This window comes from Schistocerca americana, chromosome 2 (genome assembly GCF_021461395.2).
Source record: "Schistocerca americana isolate TAMUIC-IGC-003095 chromosome 2, iqSchAmer2.1, whole genome shotgun sequence".
Taxonomy (NCBI): Eukaryota; Metazoa; Arthropoda; class Insecta; order Orthoptera; family Acrididae; genus Schistocerca; species Schistocerca americana.
In genome coordinates, this window is record NC_060120.1 from 760,540,510 (window position 1) to 760,559,113 (window position 18,604).

The 18,604-nt window shown below is 40.1% G+C and overlaps 1 protein-coding gene across 3 annotated transcripts in view; it reads left to right on the plus strand.

The window, feature by feature from the left end:
* Positions 1-18,604, plus strand: part of LOC124595045 (ATP-binding cassette sub-family A member 7-like) — a 610,990-nt gene that overhangs the window by 555,265 nt on the left and 37,121 nt on the right. For all 3 annotated transcript variants that reach the window (XR_006978174.1, XR_006978175.1, XM_047133608.1), the window contains 4 exons: positions 5,865-6,062; positions 7,247-7,381; positions 10,176-10,372; positions 15,179-15,416. Coding sequence is in view for 1 of the 3 variants with exons in the window: in XM_047133608.1 (XP_046989564.1) it covers positions 5,865-6,062; positions 7,247-7,381; positions 10,176-10,372; positions 15,179-15,416 (768 nt within the window). In the remaining 2 variants the exon portion in view is untranslated. The remainder of the gene's footprint in view (positions 1-5,864; positions 6,063-7,246; positions 7,382-10,175; positions 10,373-15,178; positions 15,417-18,604) is intronic.

Here is an 18,604-nt window from a genome sequence, read left to right on the forward strand (position 1 = left end):
GTCATGTACTGTGGGGGGAAGCATTCGTCACTGCCACCAGCGGCAGGCAAGGGATGTATATTGTCGAGCACGTTGCCCACTTAAGGCAATCTTTCAAACCATTGGAAGTTTGTTGACAGCTAGGTGACCATTTGAAATGTGCGCCTTGGTATTGTAGTTGGTTCAGTAGGTAAGAATGTTCCGCTAGTTTTGCAATGAAGAGGCCATAATAGCTGATTTTACTCAGAAACACTTGTAACTCTTTTACATTCGTTGTTGGCTCCATATTTCCATATTGTTAATCACTACTTCATACCCTCCATCATTGATTTGAGTCTATTGGCTGAGAGTTTGATTCACAAATATGTTGAGGCAAATTGCAAGAAAGAACACTTGGGCAAGTTGAATTTGAGTCCTTCTGCTGCCAGCCTATAAAATGAGAGCTCGAGATTGGGACAGTTGCAAGATGTATGTTTTAGCAGCTCCACCACAAACATGTCTCAACCTGCAGGAATGAACCAAGTGAGTGATAAAGTGCAGTCTTCTCAGAACACAGTTCAGCAAAAACCTGTGTTTGGTGGCAAACACACAGTGAAGTTACTGCTGCTTAACACTAGAGCTGCTGTGACCTTGCTAAACCAACCAACTCACGTACTTACATTTAGGGTCACCATCCTTGCAGGCAGCAAAGACAAGCCTTTGGGCTTACCGTCATGTGCACCTGCAAGGGGAAACTAAATTATAATTACGTCACTCATCCAGTAACCTTCCTTGTGGTAGCTAACACCAAAGTGGGCAACATTTTTGGGTAAACTCTTTCCACCCTTTTAGTGTTTACAGTTCATGACATTAAATGGCACATGCCATGCAATCCAAAGAGCTCTGCACCACCATAAAGACTTTTGTGACAGACATTCTCAAATCTTCTCACTGGGATGTTAGGAAATGGTTTTGAAGCTCTTAAAGTGATGGCTAGCGTATACTCTTTTAAAGCTCACCCAGTACCCCTGGCTGTAAACAATGTACTCAAAATGGAGCTTGACAGACTCACTCACAAATATTTGTTAAAGCCTGTTCTGCATAGTCAGTGGACCACTCCACTGGTAACCTTACACAAGCTCAACAGTGCTTTGAGACTTTGTAGTAGCTTCAGGTGACAATAAATGCACAGGCTGAAGTGCAAACTCTTACCATTTCTGGGTGAACTCTTTGTAAAATTAGGCCATGACACCTTTTTCAATAAAATTTACCTTGCAGAGCTTTGTTTAGAGATTCCCTTGTCTACAGCATCATAAGCTTACATAGTGCTCAGTACACCTAAAGGCCTCTATCGTTGTAGTCGGTTATCTTTTGGAATCTCATTAGCTCAACCCACCATAATCCAACATTTTATAGGTCAACTATTACAAGGTATTCCTAACTGGCAGATACCTTGATGTCTTGGTTACAGGAGTGACTCCATATCCAGAGGACCACCTTCAAAAAATTCAAACTCTTGTTTTTTAAAGGCTGGCAGCAAAATGACTCAAATGCAACCTGCTTAAATGTCCTTTTTTGCAATTGCCCTTGGCATGTTTGGAGATCAAACTCTCAGCCAGTGGACTCAAACCAACAGTAGAGTATGTTGCAGCATTTGACAATACACAGTCACCCATGAATGTAAAAGAGTAAATGAGTTTCTGGGTAAGATCAACTATTATGGCCTCTTGATTGCAAGCCTAGCTGAATTATCTTACCCACTGAACCAGCTACAATCCCAAAGTGTGTATTTCAAATCGTCACCTTGTTATTAATAAACTTTCCATGCTTTGAAAGATTGCCTTAAGCAGACATCGCACTTGAAAACATGTACACTTGTTCGCCATTGGTAGCAGTGACCGATGTGTCTCACCAGCCATAGCGTATGTGCAATCCTGTCCCATAAATACTTCGATGGCACGGAGTGCACTATGCTTCTACAACCTTATCTGTGTCCCAGCAATGCTAATCTCAGATTGAATGGGAGGCTCTCATTATCATCTGTGCAGTTCAAAACTTTAAATTATTCCTTTATAGAAAGAAATTTCATTTTGTCACGGACCATTGACATTCGCCTGTCATCTTTGTTCCTAAGCATCGCATACCAGACAAGACCACCCACTGGCCACCCGCTGGCCACAGCACTGGGCATTGTACATGTCTAATTTTCACTATTCTATCCAATATTGTGTAGCTCCCGTACACAGCAATGCAGCTGCACTGTCCCACTTCCCCATGGGACTTGATCCAGCTTTTGACCAACGTGAATTGGTGTGTTTTCAACTTTATCTGAATCTGGATTCAGCCATTTCAGCTTTCCCCTGAACATTATGCGATGTAATAGCCACCAATTGCCGAGGTCCAATATTATGCTGCCTCACTCACTTTGAGCACAGTTCTGTTGCATATCTTGGTCAAGGACTGCTGCAGTATCCTAATTCCCCCTCTCTTCAGCCACAAATACTGTGCCTCCTACACCTGCCCACTGAGCAGTGTTCTGCCTGTGGGTCACATAAAGCTGAGCATCCCCAGTTGTCCTCTTCCTGGCTCAATAATGTGGAGCCTAGGGAGCATATTTACCTAGATTTTGTGGGCCACTCACTTAGATTTTGCTGGGCCATTTTTGGACTCCATGGGGTTAACTGTGACTGACTCCTTTTCTTGCTTCCCCTTTGTGTTCCTCAGATCCCAGGATACTTCTGCCACTACTGTCGTGGGCTTGGAAAAGCTTGCTTGTGCAAATTTGTGTGTGTGTCTTCTATTTCAGAAGAAGGCCTTTTGGACATAGCTTAAATGTATAACAGTCATTTTGTTATGCCTTGTCCGCAACTCAGTGTCTCCTCTATAAGGTGAGCAACACTCTATCCTTTTCATAATATTGTTGTTATTCATGTTGTATTTTCCGTTGTTTGGTCATAGTTAGTTAAATAGGGATAAAAAGGTATTAACAGCAGTGTCTTACAAAACTCAGTTCATGTTCAAAGGAATCCTCTATATCACATTTAATCCATTAACTTCTGGGATTGTGGTCTCTCGTTACAATGATATTTTAAGCCTGGATAACAATGAGTGAACTAACATCAGGATAAACAGCATTCTCTTAGGAGTAAATGGTAGACAAATATGAGCAAACAGCATCCGGTCATGTTTGGTTCACAAATATTCAGTCACTTTTCACCGTGGCTCTGACATTTCTGTGAAAGTTCAAAAACACAAATTTTCTGTCTTCTTCTATGTGACTTTATTTGCTTTCTGAATAAAACAAATCCTGTCTGTTATTATTAATTTGTTTGCTCTATAGTGCATAGAATTTTTGTAGGGAGAAACAGTCTAGAAACACACATATAATCTCAGTGTGTGCAAGCTTTTGCCCAAAATTCTCATTCTGTCAAGTTTCCATCCATTCCCCTTGGTTTAAATGCTCATGGAAGACACAAAGTAATAGAAGTGATTGGCAGAGAGTGACAGCAAATTGTTCACTTATGCTCATTCACTCATTTTGCTTCCATTCACTCTAGTGTAGCCAGGCTTTAGAACACAAAAATGAACTAAAGTACTTCCTGTGCAGGAAGCGCATTGGCACACAATATCTGCATGTAAAAGCAACAAAGTTTAGGGAGGAATGAGTGCTAAGTGCTTTTACTTGTACCTGATGTGTTCAATCAGCTTAATTCGAAACACAACTCCGTAATCTTTTTTCTTCCTTGATGGGAAATCTAAACAGTTTCAGTACAGGATTTATCCATCATCTTCTTATACAGTCGTAGTTGCAGACACTTAGCATGATGACTCAGTTTACTTGCAATGCTAGCTGAGAAACAGCTGCACTTCACACGAAGTGGTAAGCCACTTGGGGCTGCTTGTGCTTGAGGAAGATATGCCACAGATTCCAGTAGCTACACTATGTGATCAAAAGTATCTGGACATCTGGCTGAAAATGACTTACAAGTTCATGGCGCCCTCCATCGGTAGTGCTGGAATTCAATGTGGTGTTGGCCCACCCTATCCTTGATGATAGCTTCCACTCTCGCAGGTATATGTTCAGTCAGGTGCTGGAAGGTTTCTTCGGAAATGGCAGCCCATTCTTCATGGGGTGCTGCACTGAGGTGAGGTATTGATGTCAGTCGGTGAGGCCTGGCACAGAGTCGGCATTCCAAAATATCCCAAAGGTGTTCTATAGGATTCAGGTCAGGACTCTGTGCAAGCCAGTCCATTACAGGGATGTTATTGTCATGTAACAACTCCGCCACAGGCTGTGCATTATGAACAGGACTCAATCATGTTGAAAGATGCAGTCGCCGTCTCCGAACTGCTTTTCAACAGTGGGAAGCAAGAAGGTGCTTAAAACATCGATGTAGTGATAGCGCCACGCAAAACAATAATGGGTGCAAGCCCCCTCCATGAAAACCACAACCACACCATAATACCACTGCCTCTGAATTTTACTGTTGGCATTACACACACTGGCAGATGATCTTCACCGGGCATTTGCCATACCCACACCTTGCCATTGGATCACCACATTGTGTACCGTTATTCGTCACGCCACATGTTTTTCCACTGTTCAGTCGTCCAATGTTTACGCACCTTACACCATGCGAGGAGACGTTTGGCCTTTACCAATGTGATGTGTGGGTTATGAGCAGCTGCTCAACCATGAAACCCAAGTTTTCTCACCTCGCACCTAACTGTCATACTACTTGCAGTGGATCAGCTTGGAATTCCTGTGTGATGTTCTGGATAGATGTCTGCCTATTACACATTACAACCCTCTTCAGCTGTCGGTGGTCTCTGTCAGTCAACAGACGAGGTCGGCTTGTAAGCTTTTGTGCTGTACATGTCCCTTCATGTTTCCACTTCACTATCACATCAGAAACAGTGGACCTAGGGATGTTAAAGAGTGTGAAAATCTCATGTACAGATGTATGACACATCACCTGACCACGTTCGAAGTCCATGAGTTCCACTTAGTGCCCCATTCTACTCTCTCACGATGTCTAATGACTACTGAGGTCATTGATACAGAATACCTGGCAGTAAGTGACAGCACAATGCACCTAATATGAAAAAGTATGTTTTTGGGAGTGTCCAGATACTTGTGATCACCTAGTATGTGTTGTAATTTATTGGTTCTTGACATGTGTAGGAGTGTAATGCTGTTGGCACCTGGTGATTGTTGCCAGATGAGGTTTGTCCACCAGAGCTGTTGTTTGACCAGTCCAGTTCTTACATGATGCCAACGGCCTTGCTGCAATGGTAACACTGGTTCCTGTCAGATCACCGAAGTTAAGTGCTGCAGGGCTGGGCTAGCACTTGGAAGGGTGACCATCCGGTCAGCCGAGCACTGTTGGCTCAAGCGGGGTGCACTCAGCCCTTGTGAGGCAAACTGAGCTGCTACTTTATTGATAAGTAGTGGCTCTGGTCTCGTAAACTGACATATGGCCGGGAAAATGGTGTGCTGACCACATGCCCCTCCATATCCACATTCAGTGGTGCCTGTAGGCTCAGGATGACATGGCAGCTGGTCGGTGCTGTTGGGCCTTCTGAGGCCTGTTCATATGGAGTCTAGTTAGTTTATTTAGTTCTTACGTGATCTGCAGTTTAACTCACCCTCGCCAAAATTGAGACATTGTTTGAAGACATCTAGTGATTGCTTTAAGACTTACATTTCCGAGTTATGAAATAAAAACAAAATATTTCCTTGTTTGAAAGGTGTATACTCCAATATATTAAGGACCTGAAGGTCCCGTACTAATATTTTGACTGTGCATAATTTTTAAAACATTACTTCGTGTACTTTTTATAGTAATATGAGTAAGAAGCAGTTGAACTGTGCAATCTTATAAATAATACATTTCAATTTCTAGATTCTGACTGGCGACATAGAAATGACTTCTGGAGAAGTGTTTATTTGTGGCATTAATATTGACAGTGGTATGGCTCAAGCTCAGAAGCATATTGGTTACTGCCCTCAGTTTGATGCACTTGATCCTCTACTAACACCAAGGGAACATCTGGATTTGTACAACCGTTTGCGTGGTACACCTGACAGACTGCAAAAACAGGTTCGTGTCTGTATATCTGTGGTACTTTTATACATATTAATTTTACTTCTCAGTTGACAGACCACAAGCACAAAAAATGTGATTGATATGAAGGGGGCTGAAGTATATTTCTAGATTCTTCATTTAATACTGGTTCTTGAAATTTTGTGAGTAGAAATGACAGCATTTCCACCTTCCACTGTAATTATTATTTATTTTCCGTTATTGGCCAGTTTTGGCGATCATGTCATTTTAAGGCGATAGTTGACATGCATAAGGACAAACCATCCAGCCAATAGCATATTGCTGGCAAACCTAAAACTTATGACAATTATTCCTGTATATAACTGATATAGAAACAGTTTAAAAGTAGTAGTAATAGTAGGAACAATAGCACTCCCCGTTTATGTCAAATATAATAAAATAAACCAATATTGTACTGGCAATCATCAAACAAGAATCAGATCAGCAACTAAATGCACAGTGAGACATTGTTATCATTCATGTCAATAATTTGATATAGTCCTTATCTAATGGTCTTAGGTAGAATTTTATATTAGCTAAAATATGCACAACCTTCCAACAAAACTCTTCTTCCTCTACTGGAAAACACACCAGATACTTAGAAATAGAACCTGTTATATGTGTTAGCTTGTGAACAATTGCCAACAGCAGTGTGTACACACAGGAACTATCACCTACTCAGGCATGATAAACAGTTGTAGCAGTAGAGATATTATCATTGCTATCCTGTATCCTATAAAAAGAAGAGCTGTGAATTACTGGCAAGTTTTGAAATCTGCAAGGTTGTAAATACTCGGAAATAGATTTCAGAAGGGGAGCATTAAGGTAGTTACCGAATCTCGAAAGTGTTCAAATAATAAATGTCATAGGGAGCATGTGCCCTTGTGAAGAATTGCTTACCTCTACTGATTTAATTTGCTTTGCCACTGGCACTTCCCACATTTTTTTCCTGTTTGCTTACCTAGACATGTTTTACCTACATCAAGTTATTTTGATTTTCTTATATTTACTTATGTATTTTCTTCGTGGTTGTTTCCACATAATCTCTCTTATGTACTGATATTAGCTGACATGGCCAATGCAATTTTATCTTTGTTTATCATAGTTAGTTTTCAATTTGTAAGGCTATATTGGATATTAAATTCTTTAACTGCTGAGAAACTGATTATTTATGTTTGCAGATGGTGAATATCGGACTTCAAGAACTAGAACTATCCGCTTACCAAGATAGACTTGTGGGAACATTATCAGGAGGCAACAAACGAAAACTTGCTACAGCAATAGCATTAGTTGGTGAGCCAGCCCTTATTTTTCTGGTAAGATCCATATATTTTTTTTATCAGTTTTTACATTAGGACAAGAGTCCTCATGAACTGTAAATGCCCTAGGAAGAAAGATTAAAGTTAAATGTCTAATCCATGATGAGGACATTTGAGACAGACCATAAGCTCAGTTTGGCCAATTATAGAGGTTAAAACTGGATGTTCTCTTTCCGAGAAATCACCTTGGCATTTAGCTTAAGTAATTTAGGGAAATCACATAAAAACCTTAAAATGATTTTAATGTAATCAGATAGATTAAAATCTACTCACCAAGTGGCAGCAGCAGAACACTGGCATAAGAAGGTGTTGAAATTTGCAAGCTTTCAAGCAGTGGCTCTTTCTTCTGGCAGAAGTGTTGAAGAGGAAGCAAGAGGGGTGAAGGGAAAGGACTGGTGAGGCTTAGGACATGGGGAGAGTCAGAGATCAGAGGAGACTTACCAGATGGGATGAGACTCCCATCTGATAAGTCTTCCCTGACACTGGGTTCAGGGTGACTTTTCTGAACTCTCTGTTTTGTGAGTAGATTTTTTTATCTAACCAATTACATAATATATTTTCAAAAATTGGTTATTTACTTTCTGTCTGCTTGTACTTGAATCTCAGTGGAATATTTCGAACAAAAGAGAAAAACAAGTAGAACGGATATTCAAAAAGTTGATTTGTTATGAGCTAATGGGTATGTTCTGGAAGAAAAACACTCATCTAGAACTCATTGTTATATAGACACACTCTGTTGTAGTGTTTATAGCCACTACAGTTTCAATACAAACTGAGTGTGACAGGCTTGGTTATCAAACCACACCAATTTTAAAGAAAATGATGCCACTATTCTGTAGTGAGTGGTGATGTGATGAAATGGAAGCACTGTGGTTCTAGCAAAGAATTGACATGTAGTCACAGTTGGTACCTTCTGAGTATGGCTAAGGCACTGTGCCAACAGTTAAAAAAAATGAATGTTTTCAACTTCAACATGACTTGTGCCTTAATTTCAGGCTGTAATTGAATGAGGCTGCAATAAAATGGTTTCAAGAAATGGAATTGTGTGTATAAAATCAAATAGTTACTCCAGGTCCTTTGAGTTGTATGAAATTATCAATTCTATAGTGCTTTACATTTCCAGCTGAAAACCTTGCAAGACGCCTTAACATGCCTAAAGACCTGTTGTCGATGCTGTAATATTAATGCAAGGAAAAATATTTGCAGACGATCACTTTTTATTAGTGAAAAATTTAGTGTATGATAGAGAGCTACATCGCTTCTAAGACAACTCATGTCACATGTTGTTCCACTTGAGGGTAACACTTAAATTACTAGGCCACAATATTATGAAAAGGAAAGATGCTACTCACCATATAGCGAAGATGCTGAGTTGCAGATAGACACAACAAAAAGACTATCACAAATATAGCTTTCGGCCAGTAAGGCCTCCATCAAAATTAGACAACAAACACACACATACACACTCATGCAAATGCAACTCACACACACGCATGACTGCAGTCTCAGGCAGCTGAGGCCACACTCATCTGTGACTCAGCATCTCCACTTTATGGTGAGCATTAACTTTCCTTTTCGCAATATTGTTACATTCCATCCTGGATTTTCCATTGTTTGTAATTACTGGGGCAGGAACATAAGTGAGGTGTAGAGGAAAAAAGATACAGGCAAACAAGAGCACTAATTTCTAAACATAACAAAAAGCTCATTGCTGGTTGTATGCCTCATAAATATGTATAATGTTGATGAAATGCAAACAAGGAAGATCAGAATCAAAGACAGCTCCATACACTGGAGACGAGTGCTGGAGGTAGATGCTAGTTGGAGGTGGCTGCCAAAAATCCCATATTTTGCTCTCTGGGCACAATCACCTAATGGAAGTGATGTACTGTTTCCTTCCTCTGACATGTTAATAGTATGTCTGTGTTGTGTGGATGATTATGATAAGTGATTGTTTGGTGTGGTATTGTGCCTGTGTTGTTAAGTATGAAGGGGAGGAAGAGAGTGAGGCCCAGTGCTGGCAAATAGCGTACTCCTCTTGAAAAGCACCAAGGGACTTGCTGAACTTAATATCCCTTCCGATGGACAGATCACTACCAATATAGCATATCTTCATTCCATGAGACACTGAAAAGAGGTTTGGAATTTAATCCAGGAAATTAGTGCAAAGTATAATTGTGACGAACTGTACCAGCACTTCTTTTCCTCTTACTGGCCAAAAACAAGCAATGAAAATTTCTTGTGCCACCCAAATTTGAAATGGCTACCTCTGAGACAAATGCCACAGGCAAGCACTAGCAATCTTAACTACAGAGATGTGTCTCAAGAATTATAGCATAGTTGTTTCTCTTCTTTGTATCCTCTGAGTAAACTAAAAATGTTATGCAGATTCAGTACCAAAATATAATTTTTTTTTTTTGGGGGGGGGGGGGGGGGGGGCGGGGCACTCTTCACACTCTTCATTAAGTTTGTCATTTTTATTCTTACATTCCTGTGATATGCTCAAGCAAGATTTTCAGTGAATATAAATATTTGGAAATTACAGGGCATACAAACCTACAGGCCAAGATGAATTCTACTTACACTCTCTTTACAGTCTGATGTTAGTAGTGCATTTCAGTGAATAGGCATCCAAATAGGCTGTGCGTCATTTGCTACATCCCATTGGATTTTCAAAAATTTTATTGATTGTGACCTCTATTGTCTCTCTTTATGTTACCAGTTTTTATTATGATGAGAACTCAATTGCAGAGGATGTTCTGATTTTTTTGATTTTTTTCAATATTTTAAGGATGAGCCAACAACAGGAATGGATGTAAAAGCTCGCCGTTTTCTGTGGACATGTATACAGCGAGTGGTTCAAAAGGGCCAGTCTGTTGTCTTGACATCACACAGTATGGAGGAGTGTGAAGCATTGTGCACTAGACTTGCCATAATGGCAGATGGACAGTTCACTTGTTTAGGGAGCCCACAACACTTAAAAAATAAGTAAGTTCCTTCTCATTTTGCTGTAATAGATAAATATTCATTTATTCCTGTAAATACAGTGCTTTGAACCAAAGCGTTGATACCATTTTAAGTGAAGTATATTATTCATAAAAAACTGAAACTTACAAATGGTATCGGGAAATAAGTTGTGCAGATAATATATGTTGTGCACTTTGAATGTGCACAACCTCAAATGTTGCACTGTGTGAAAAGCAGTCAATATTTCACAATCGGTATGTACACAAGCCGGATTTGGAAATTCCTTATTCACTGAGACTTAGATTTCAGAAAGTTTATTAGAAAGCTATACCTTTTTTTAAAACATGTCTATCAAGAAATACACAGCTCAGCATATTACAACACTGTATTTACTTTGATGACTATTTAGTGTTAATTAATCATAAATGAGATAGGATACCTTCTAAATTCCTTTTCTTTCCGTAAACAACTTTCCAATGAAACTGCAGTCAGATAACAATAAAACTATCTAATAATCAATCCTAAACAGACTTATCATCCATACTCATTTTGATTGCTTGGAAACCAATTTTAAATTATTGCAAGGCTTGGACCACACCCATTCCTCTACCCCAACTCAAGCTCAGCCCCCCCCCCCCCCCTCTCTCTCTCTCTCTCTCTCTCTCTCTCTCTCTCTCTCTCTCTCTCTCTCTCTCTCTCTCACACACACACACACACACACACACACACACGTCATTTTCTTCTTCTTTTTTTCATATATAATGTGATACACAACTCTGATACAGATCTGCTCATGTGAAATGTCAATGTTTCATCATTGCTTAGGTTTATGTTTCATAGGAGACAGAATGGACATACCCTTTGTTATAGAACTATACTTAAAAAGTCAATCTGATGTCCAAATCAGACTTTGTATTCACCACTGGATAGTTAGATAACAGTATTCTTCACAAGCTTAAAAATAGTTTCAGCAACACTATTTTGATACTATATTCATGCTACCTAATTACTTTCTGTAGCATCACAGCACTCGAATTTGTATGGATATGAACTTTCTGGTGTGTAACATCACAACAGTAGAATATGTGTGGAAATGTACGTGCCCAGACTACGGCAGCGTATTTTGCCACAGTTACTGCAACAACCAGTCAGGATCCAGGTTTCCAGCGCCATAGAGCCGTTGCTGAGAGATGTCGTCTGGACTTCCAGTCCACTTCTCATGAAGTTTACAACTGCCCATTTTCTATGTGGGAGCTGGATTCTGCATTGTCTGGAGCTCGTGACACATCCCCTGGTCACGACAGGATCCATTACAGTATGCTATGGCACCTCACAATGGGCAACAAAGAAATCCTCCTCGAACTTTTTAATGCCATTTGGGCGTCGGGTCACTTTCCTGACGCGTGGCGTGAGGCTATTTTAATCCCTTTTTTAAAAGCTGGGAAAGACCGCACGAGCCCAAGTAGCTACCGTAGTGTTGCCCTCACTAGTTGCATAGGGAAGACCTTGGAGCGGATGGTCAACCGCCGCCTTGTCTGGATGTTAGAATCCCGGCAACTCCTTAGTCGCTTTCAGTGTGGGTTCAGGAGGTTTCGTTCCAACTTCGATAACCTTGCCCTCCTGGAGGCGGCTATAAAACAAGCTTTCCTACGCTGTCATCACCTTCTAGGTGTATTTTTCGACATCGAAAAGGCCTACGATACCACTTGGAGGCGTCTCATCCTGGAGCAGCTTCACGAATGGGGTTTTCGTGGTTGTCTTCCTCTTTTTATTCAGTCTTTCCTCTCGCCACGATATTTTAGGTACCGAATTGGTGACGTCCTTTCTGATCGCTTTGCGCAGGAGAACGGTGTCCCTCAGGGTAGCGTTTTAAGTTTGACTCTCTTTTCCATCGCTATTAATAGCATTACGTCCATAGTGAAAAGTCCTGTCCAGTGTTCTTTGTTTGTGGATGATTTCTCTTTGTTTTGCTCTTCTTCAAGCCTTACAACGACAACTCGTCAGTTGCAACTTACGATTAGGCGTTTGGATGACTGGGCGCAGAAGAGTGGTTTTAAGTTTTCCACCGAGAAGTCTGTATGTGTTCTTTTAAACCATTCTCGTTCGATTTTAACCTTTCCTGAGTTGCGGCTGAGGGACACTATTCTTACTTTTAAAGACACGGTGAGATTTCTGGGGCTCATTTTTGACTCAAAGCTCACGTGGTTACCTCATCTTAAAGACCTGAAATGGCAGTCCCTTAAGGCTTTAAGTATTTTAAAATGTCTTAGCCACAGTACATGGGGAGCTGACAGGACTTGTCTGCTCCAGTTTTACAGGGCATTTGTGCGATCTCGGCTCGATTATGGGTGCACGGTGTATGGGTCTGCGAGGCCTTCTTACTTAAGGATGTTGGACGTTGTGCACCATGAAGGGCTTCGGTTGGCCACTGGGGCATTCTGAACTAGCCCCATACCAAGCCTCTGTGCAGAGGCTGATGAACCGCCACTTCCTATGCGGCGACGGCTACTTACAGTGCGCCAGGCATATAAAACTTTGTCCACACCATACACCCCTGCATACCATACCGTTGCTCAGCCTCCTTTGGCACGATTGTTTCATAACCGGCAACGTGCGACGCAGCCCTATGGGATTCGCGCACAGGATTGCCTCAGTGCGATGTCTATAGCTGGTCTTCGTGTTTTACTTCGCGGTTGGAGCAGATCTCCACCTTGGCTCCTCCGGAGACCCAAACTTATTTTAGATTTGACTAATTTTAAGAAAAATGGCACACCAGATTTTACATTCCAATCTCTGTTTTTTAACATTTTAGATATGCATCATGGTTTTACTGTCGTTTACACTGATGGCTCCAAACAGGAGAATTTCCTTGGCTGTTCTGTGGTGTTCCCTGATCATGTTACCCAGATTCGCCTCCCTGCTGAATATACCATTTTCGCAGTGGAGCTCCACGCGATCCTGAAGGCACTGGAGCAGATGAGTCGTGTTCGGGGCGATCGATTTCTTCTCTGCTCCGATTCTCTTAGTGCCTTACAATCACTGCAGAACCTGTACCCGACTGAGGAGATGGTCCAGCTGATACATGACCAACTGTACTTGCTCCAACGGCGGGGTAAAGAGGTATCCTTCTGCTGGGTGCCTGGTCATGTCGGAATATGGGGCAATGAACAGGCCGATTGGGCTGCCAAGGAGGCCTGCAGAGAGCAGGATGTGGTCCAGTGTCCTATCCCCTTGCAGTCAGTCATTGCTGCACTCCACAGGAAGTGCATGGCGTTGTGGGAGGACGAATGGCTGGCGGTGACGGCCAATAAACTGCGGTTGGTAAAGTCGACCACTCGGCCGTGGCATTCCTCCTGCCGGTTGCTCAGGCGGGAAGAGGTGGCCCTCACACGTCTTCGGATCGGGCACTGTCCTCTCACACATAGCTTTTTATTACGGCGGGAGGATCCTCCGTTTTGTGATGCTTCTGGTGTGCACATCTCTGTCCAGCATATTTTAATAGACTGCATTTTATACCGTGATGCAAGGGCGGAAGCACAAGTTGATGGAGATCTGCCTTCTGTTTTAGCTAATGATGAGATGTGTGTGTCTAGGGTTTTTAAGTTTTGTGATGTGTCTGGACTCTGGCCTAAACTCTTAGGCTGGAGGTTTTAGTGTATTGCAGAGTGGCTGACTCCTCCCCCTTTTTCCTTGCGGTCAGCCAGCCACTTCCGTCTGCTACATTGTTTTAGCTACCTTTATCATTTTCTTCCTGTGTTGTCCATGTTTTACTGCTGACACCCAGCTTCATTCCACGCTTTGGTGTGGGTGAGCACATATTTTTCAATGATTGTTCCCCGTGTTTTATGTTCCGTTTTCTATTCCTGTTCTGGGATTTTTCTTGACACCTGTCTCACTATGTTACTGAACGGGTGCTGAAGACCTTGCTGTCGTGCGCCCAAAAAACCCCTCTACCCTCTCTACTGGAAATGTATGGTCCATAGCTTGCCAGAATATCATACAATGTAAGCTTTTATGCTGGTACTGACATCACTTAAAACTTGCGGGTTATTAGGCTGTGGTCAATGTAAAAAACTTTCTCCTAACATTTCCTCTCTGACTGCAAGAGACATCTTTAGAGGTAAAATGGCTGAATGGCACTGCAGTCAACCATGGCCTAATAGCCTGGAAGTTTCAAGTGTTGCCAGAATATGTTGGGACAAAATGTGCGTACTTGGTAAGAAAGAGAGAGAGAATTCTGTTAAAATAGACGAAGTATCTGAACAATCTTACTAATAAAAAACAATAAATAAAAAAAGGAGTGCAAGAGAAATTTAGCTTTACTGCAAAGGTCTCCAACTCCTGAATTCATTTTGACAAATCCACTGTACAATTCCAATATGCTCCAGTCAGCACTTGTTTTCTGTATATTGCATTTATGAACAAGGACATGTGGTTGGTATGGGGTCAGACACAGTCCTAGTAATTGCTGAGATATACAATATACAGAATACTCGAAGGCAAAAGCCCTTGCATCAGATCAACTCATATAAGTGTTTCATGTGGAACAATCACTCCTCTAAAAAGATGTTATATGATAGTTTATTTTCTTTTATTAATTTATATTCCGTAGCAATTTTTGTGTGTTACGCATTTATGAAGAACATCAGCTTTATCCTGTTGCAGTTGAACCAGAAAAAATTATGCATAATTTAATTAATGAGAGCTGACTGCTGCTAGCCATTGTGAGAAAGGTATCATAAATGGACAGATAGGTACTTAGCTCTGTTAGGTAACTGTATTAATTTGAAATGGAATCTGTTAATGCATGTAACTTTTTCATTGCAGATATGGAGAAGGTTACATCCTGCTGGTGCGCGGAGAAACTGGAGTATTTGATTCTGCATTGGAATTTGTGAAACAGTATTTACCTGAGGCAGCACTGAGGGAAATACATTGTAACCAAGCTAAATATCAGATTCCTCAAAACACAGTGAACTTGGCCAAAATTTTTCATGAAATGGAAGTATGTCGAAAGTCTGGTTTTATACAGGATTATTCTGTTTCACAGACTCAACTGGAAGAGGTATTTTCTTACTGGTCTTTTATTGATATTTGTATATAAATGGTAGCTCTATATTTGGTTAAATTTTTGCAAAGCATAGTTTTGTTTACAATATTTTTCACTACACAGAACAAAGTGTTTGCTAACAAGAAAATGAATGCTTGTTTGTTCATTCGCCCAGAGAACCATCTGTTACACATATCAGCTTAACGCAATACTGAAACACAGTTAAAATTTAACAAATGTTCAGGTGTGTAATTACTTACAGTCTTAGTTAATTCCAATAGTTACACTATCGATTCAAATCTTATCGCAGTCACACTCTGAAAGTATATTCTGTGTTGAAATATTGTATTTTTTTATCATTTACCAATCTTTAATTTATATTGTTTCAACAACCTTTACTGTGTAGTATATATCATTTAAGATGATATGCTTTCACTGCCTTTTTAGACTTGTTAGTTTTAGGTGTGTTTTCTGTTTGCGTGGGCGATACAATGTAGTTTGATTCACTGACTTCAAAGGCTAGTTCCCCCTAGTTCCCCCTTCCCTCACCACTGGCATGTGTAAGCAAAGCCGAGCTCTTGTTCAAAGATCATGAATAGAGCTGCTTTTTATGCACCAAATGGATTAATATATATGTAAACATATGGTACAAATAGAATCTCCAACTCTCAACACACTTTTACAACTTACTGATTATTGCTATTCATTTATAATTCTCATGGCCCTACATTATGTGCTTGATCCCCAAAAAGTGTGTAGCATAGCTAAGGATTGAGAGTACACAGAAACATTATATAAACTTGTGGTACTTGTGATGAAGTGAGCTGGGATCTTTTTACTTCCTCTCTTTTTTTACCATCTGCCTCCTTAAATTTATTTTTTCATTTTAACTTAATACCATTAACATATATGAGTATAATGTGCATTTCCATAAAAGAGAAAGGTTGTCCCTCAGTCTGAAAGAAATATAGCACCAGACCTAATTTTGTGCTTAGTTTTGTGCATGTAATTAATTTCCTAATTTATTTTGACTATTCCTAGTTAATATCTTTTGTTATAGGGTGAAATCCGTAATTGTTTTGTGACTTAAATGCTATTGATGACTTATAAACAAATATAAATTTTGTACTAATTACCATCATTTGGAAGGAGAACTACTAGGATTCTTAAAGTATTTATTTGGCTCCATTTGAAAACATGTTAGCAAAACCAGCCCTTAATTAATTCCAAAATAAGTACCAGGTTTGTCAAAAGCATTGTTTATGTAACTATATCTGTTAATTTCATTATTTAAACAAATAATTTGGCCTAGCCTTAATGGTAGAAGAAATTGTTAAAAAGAGGGGATTTTTCTATATATTCAGTTAATTGATGAATTATGTCTTAATTGTAATTTCTGTAAATTGAACAGTGAACAATGTATAGTTTCAGTGCCTATTATTGTGAGGATATGTAAAGGCCCTAATTTTGGTCCTGAGACTGTCAGTCCATGGCCAATGTTCAGACAGGAAATCTGTATCAGTTTCAAGTTAACATAATGCATTAATGTAACAGTGGAATTAGTGTAACATAAATAGGCCGTGTCTTAAAGCAACAATAGTGTATGTTCAATTTATTTGAGAAATAGTGACCTGGGTGGTTAGGTATTTACTGCTCATAGATGTTCAACAGCAAACTATTGTAGCTGTATGCCGATGTTTGCCTGCAAACTATTAATGAGGCTTATCAAAAGTTAACCAGTAGTGGACTGGCCACATAACTGTGTAATATTGGGGGTCGTGAATTGAAAGTAAAAAAACTGTGCAACTGTCAGTTACATCATTTACAGTAGTCAGTGTTGAATTTCCATCCCCCATTTTTCAGCCAGTAACAATGCAGTATGTCAACACTGAGGGCTATCTTTGAAGAAATAAAGCAGGAGAATGTCACAAACTCCAATAATACAACATTCTGATCTCATTCTTTGTACTAGTATCTTTGTGCACCCCATTCCATTGCAAGTAACAGTCAGTATTCATCTGTGAAAAGGTGTTTCTTACATTACTTAGGAAATTTTCATCTACATTTAATGTGTTAGTATTGTTTTCCCTCTTCAAACTCAAATGCTTGCTGATTGTCTCCTCTATGTTCAGAAGTAATTTCATAACCAATTGTAAACATTGCTGAGGGTTTCATTTGCTTTCTCTACGTGAGTTCTGATATTTTACTCGTAATTATAATGTTGCAGTTATCCTCAAAGAGAGTATTTCCTTGTGAATCATATTGTCTGCAAAGCTTGACTCAGGTTTATTTACATCTATCTTCAAGAGCCTGCCAGTTCATTTTTTTCAACACCTCGGTGACACTCTCCTGTGGGTCAAACAAACCTTTGACCATTCATGCTGCCCTTCTCTGTATACGTTGAATATTTCCTGCAATTCCTACTTGGTTGAGCTGCACACACGTGAGCGGTATGCTAGGATGCATTGTACAAGTGATTTGTAACAATGTGATTTGTAGACTGATTGCATTTCCCTGGTGTTCTACCAATAAACTGAAGTCCACTACCTGCTTCACCTATGACTGAGCCTTTGTGATGGTACCTTTCATGTCCCTACAAAGTGCTACACTTGGGTATCTCTATGAGTTGATTAATTCCAACTTTGACCTTCTGGTATTATGGTCACAGGATGTGACACTTTTTTTTGTTTTGGGAATGAATGATTTTACATTTAAAGCAAACCTACAATCTTTGCGCCACTTTGAAATCTGACTGAATACTGTGCAGCTTCTTTCAGACTGTACTTCACTACAGATAACTGCATCATCTGCACAGAGCCTGAAGTTACTGTTAATATTGTCAACCAAGTCTAAGGATACTTTTGGAATATCTACTAAAAATTCAGTTTCAGAATTTTGCATATGCTTACACTTCATCTCAGCTGTGGTTTCAGTAACACCTGTGATACATATTATATTTTGAAAAATGTCTTTTGTAGGCTTGCAGATTGATTGGCTTTTCCAAACCACCTTTTACTCTTTTTATTTGGGCACAATATTATTTACGTACTGAAAAGATCACACTACTTACTTTGGTGTGCTGTAGGCATTGTAGAACAAGTACTAGGGGGCACATGGCCCACCAGGGAATGTTGCTCCTTTCTTTAAAAAAGTGCCGCTGCATTGATAGTTTTAGTGATAAACTGTTGATTTTATCCAATAAC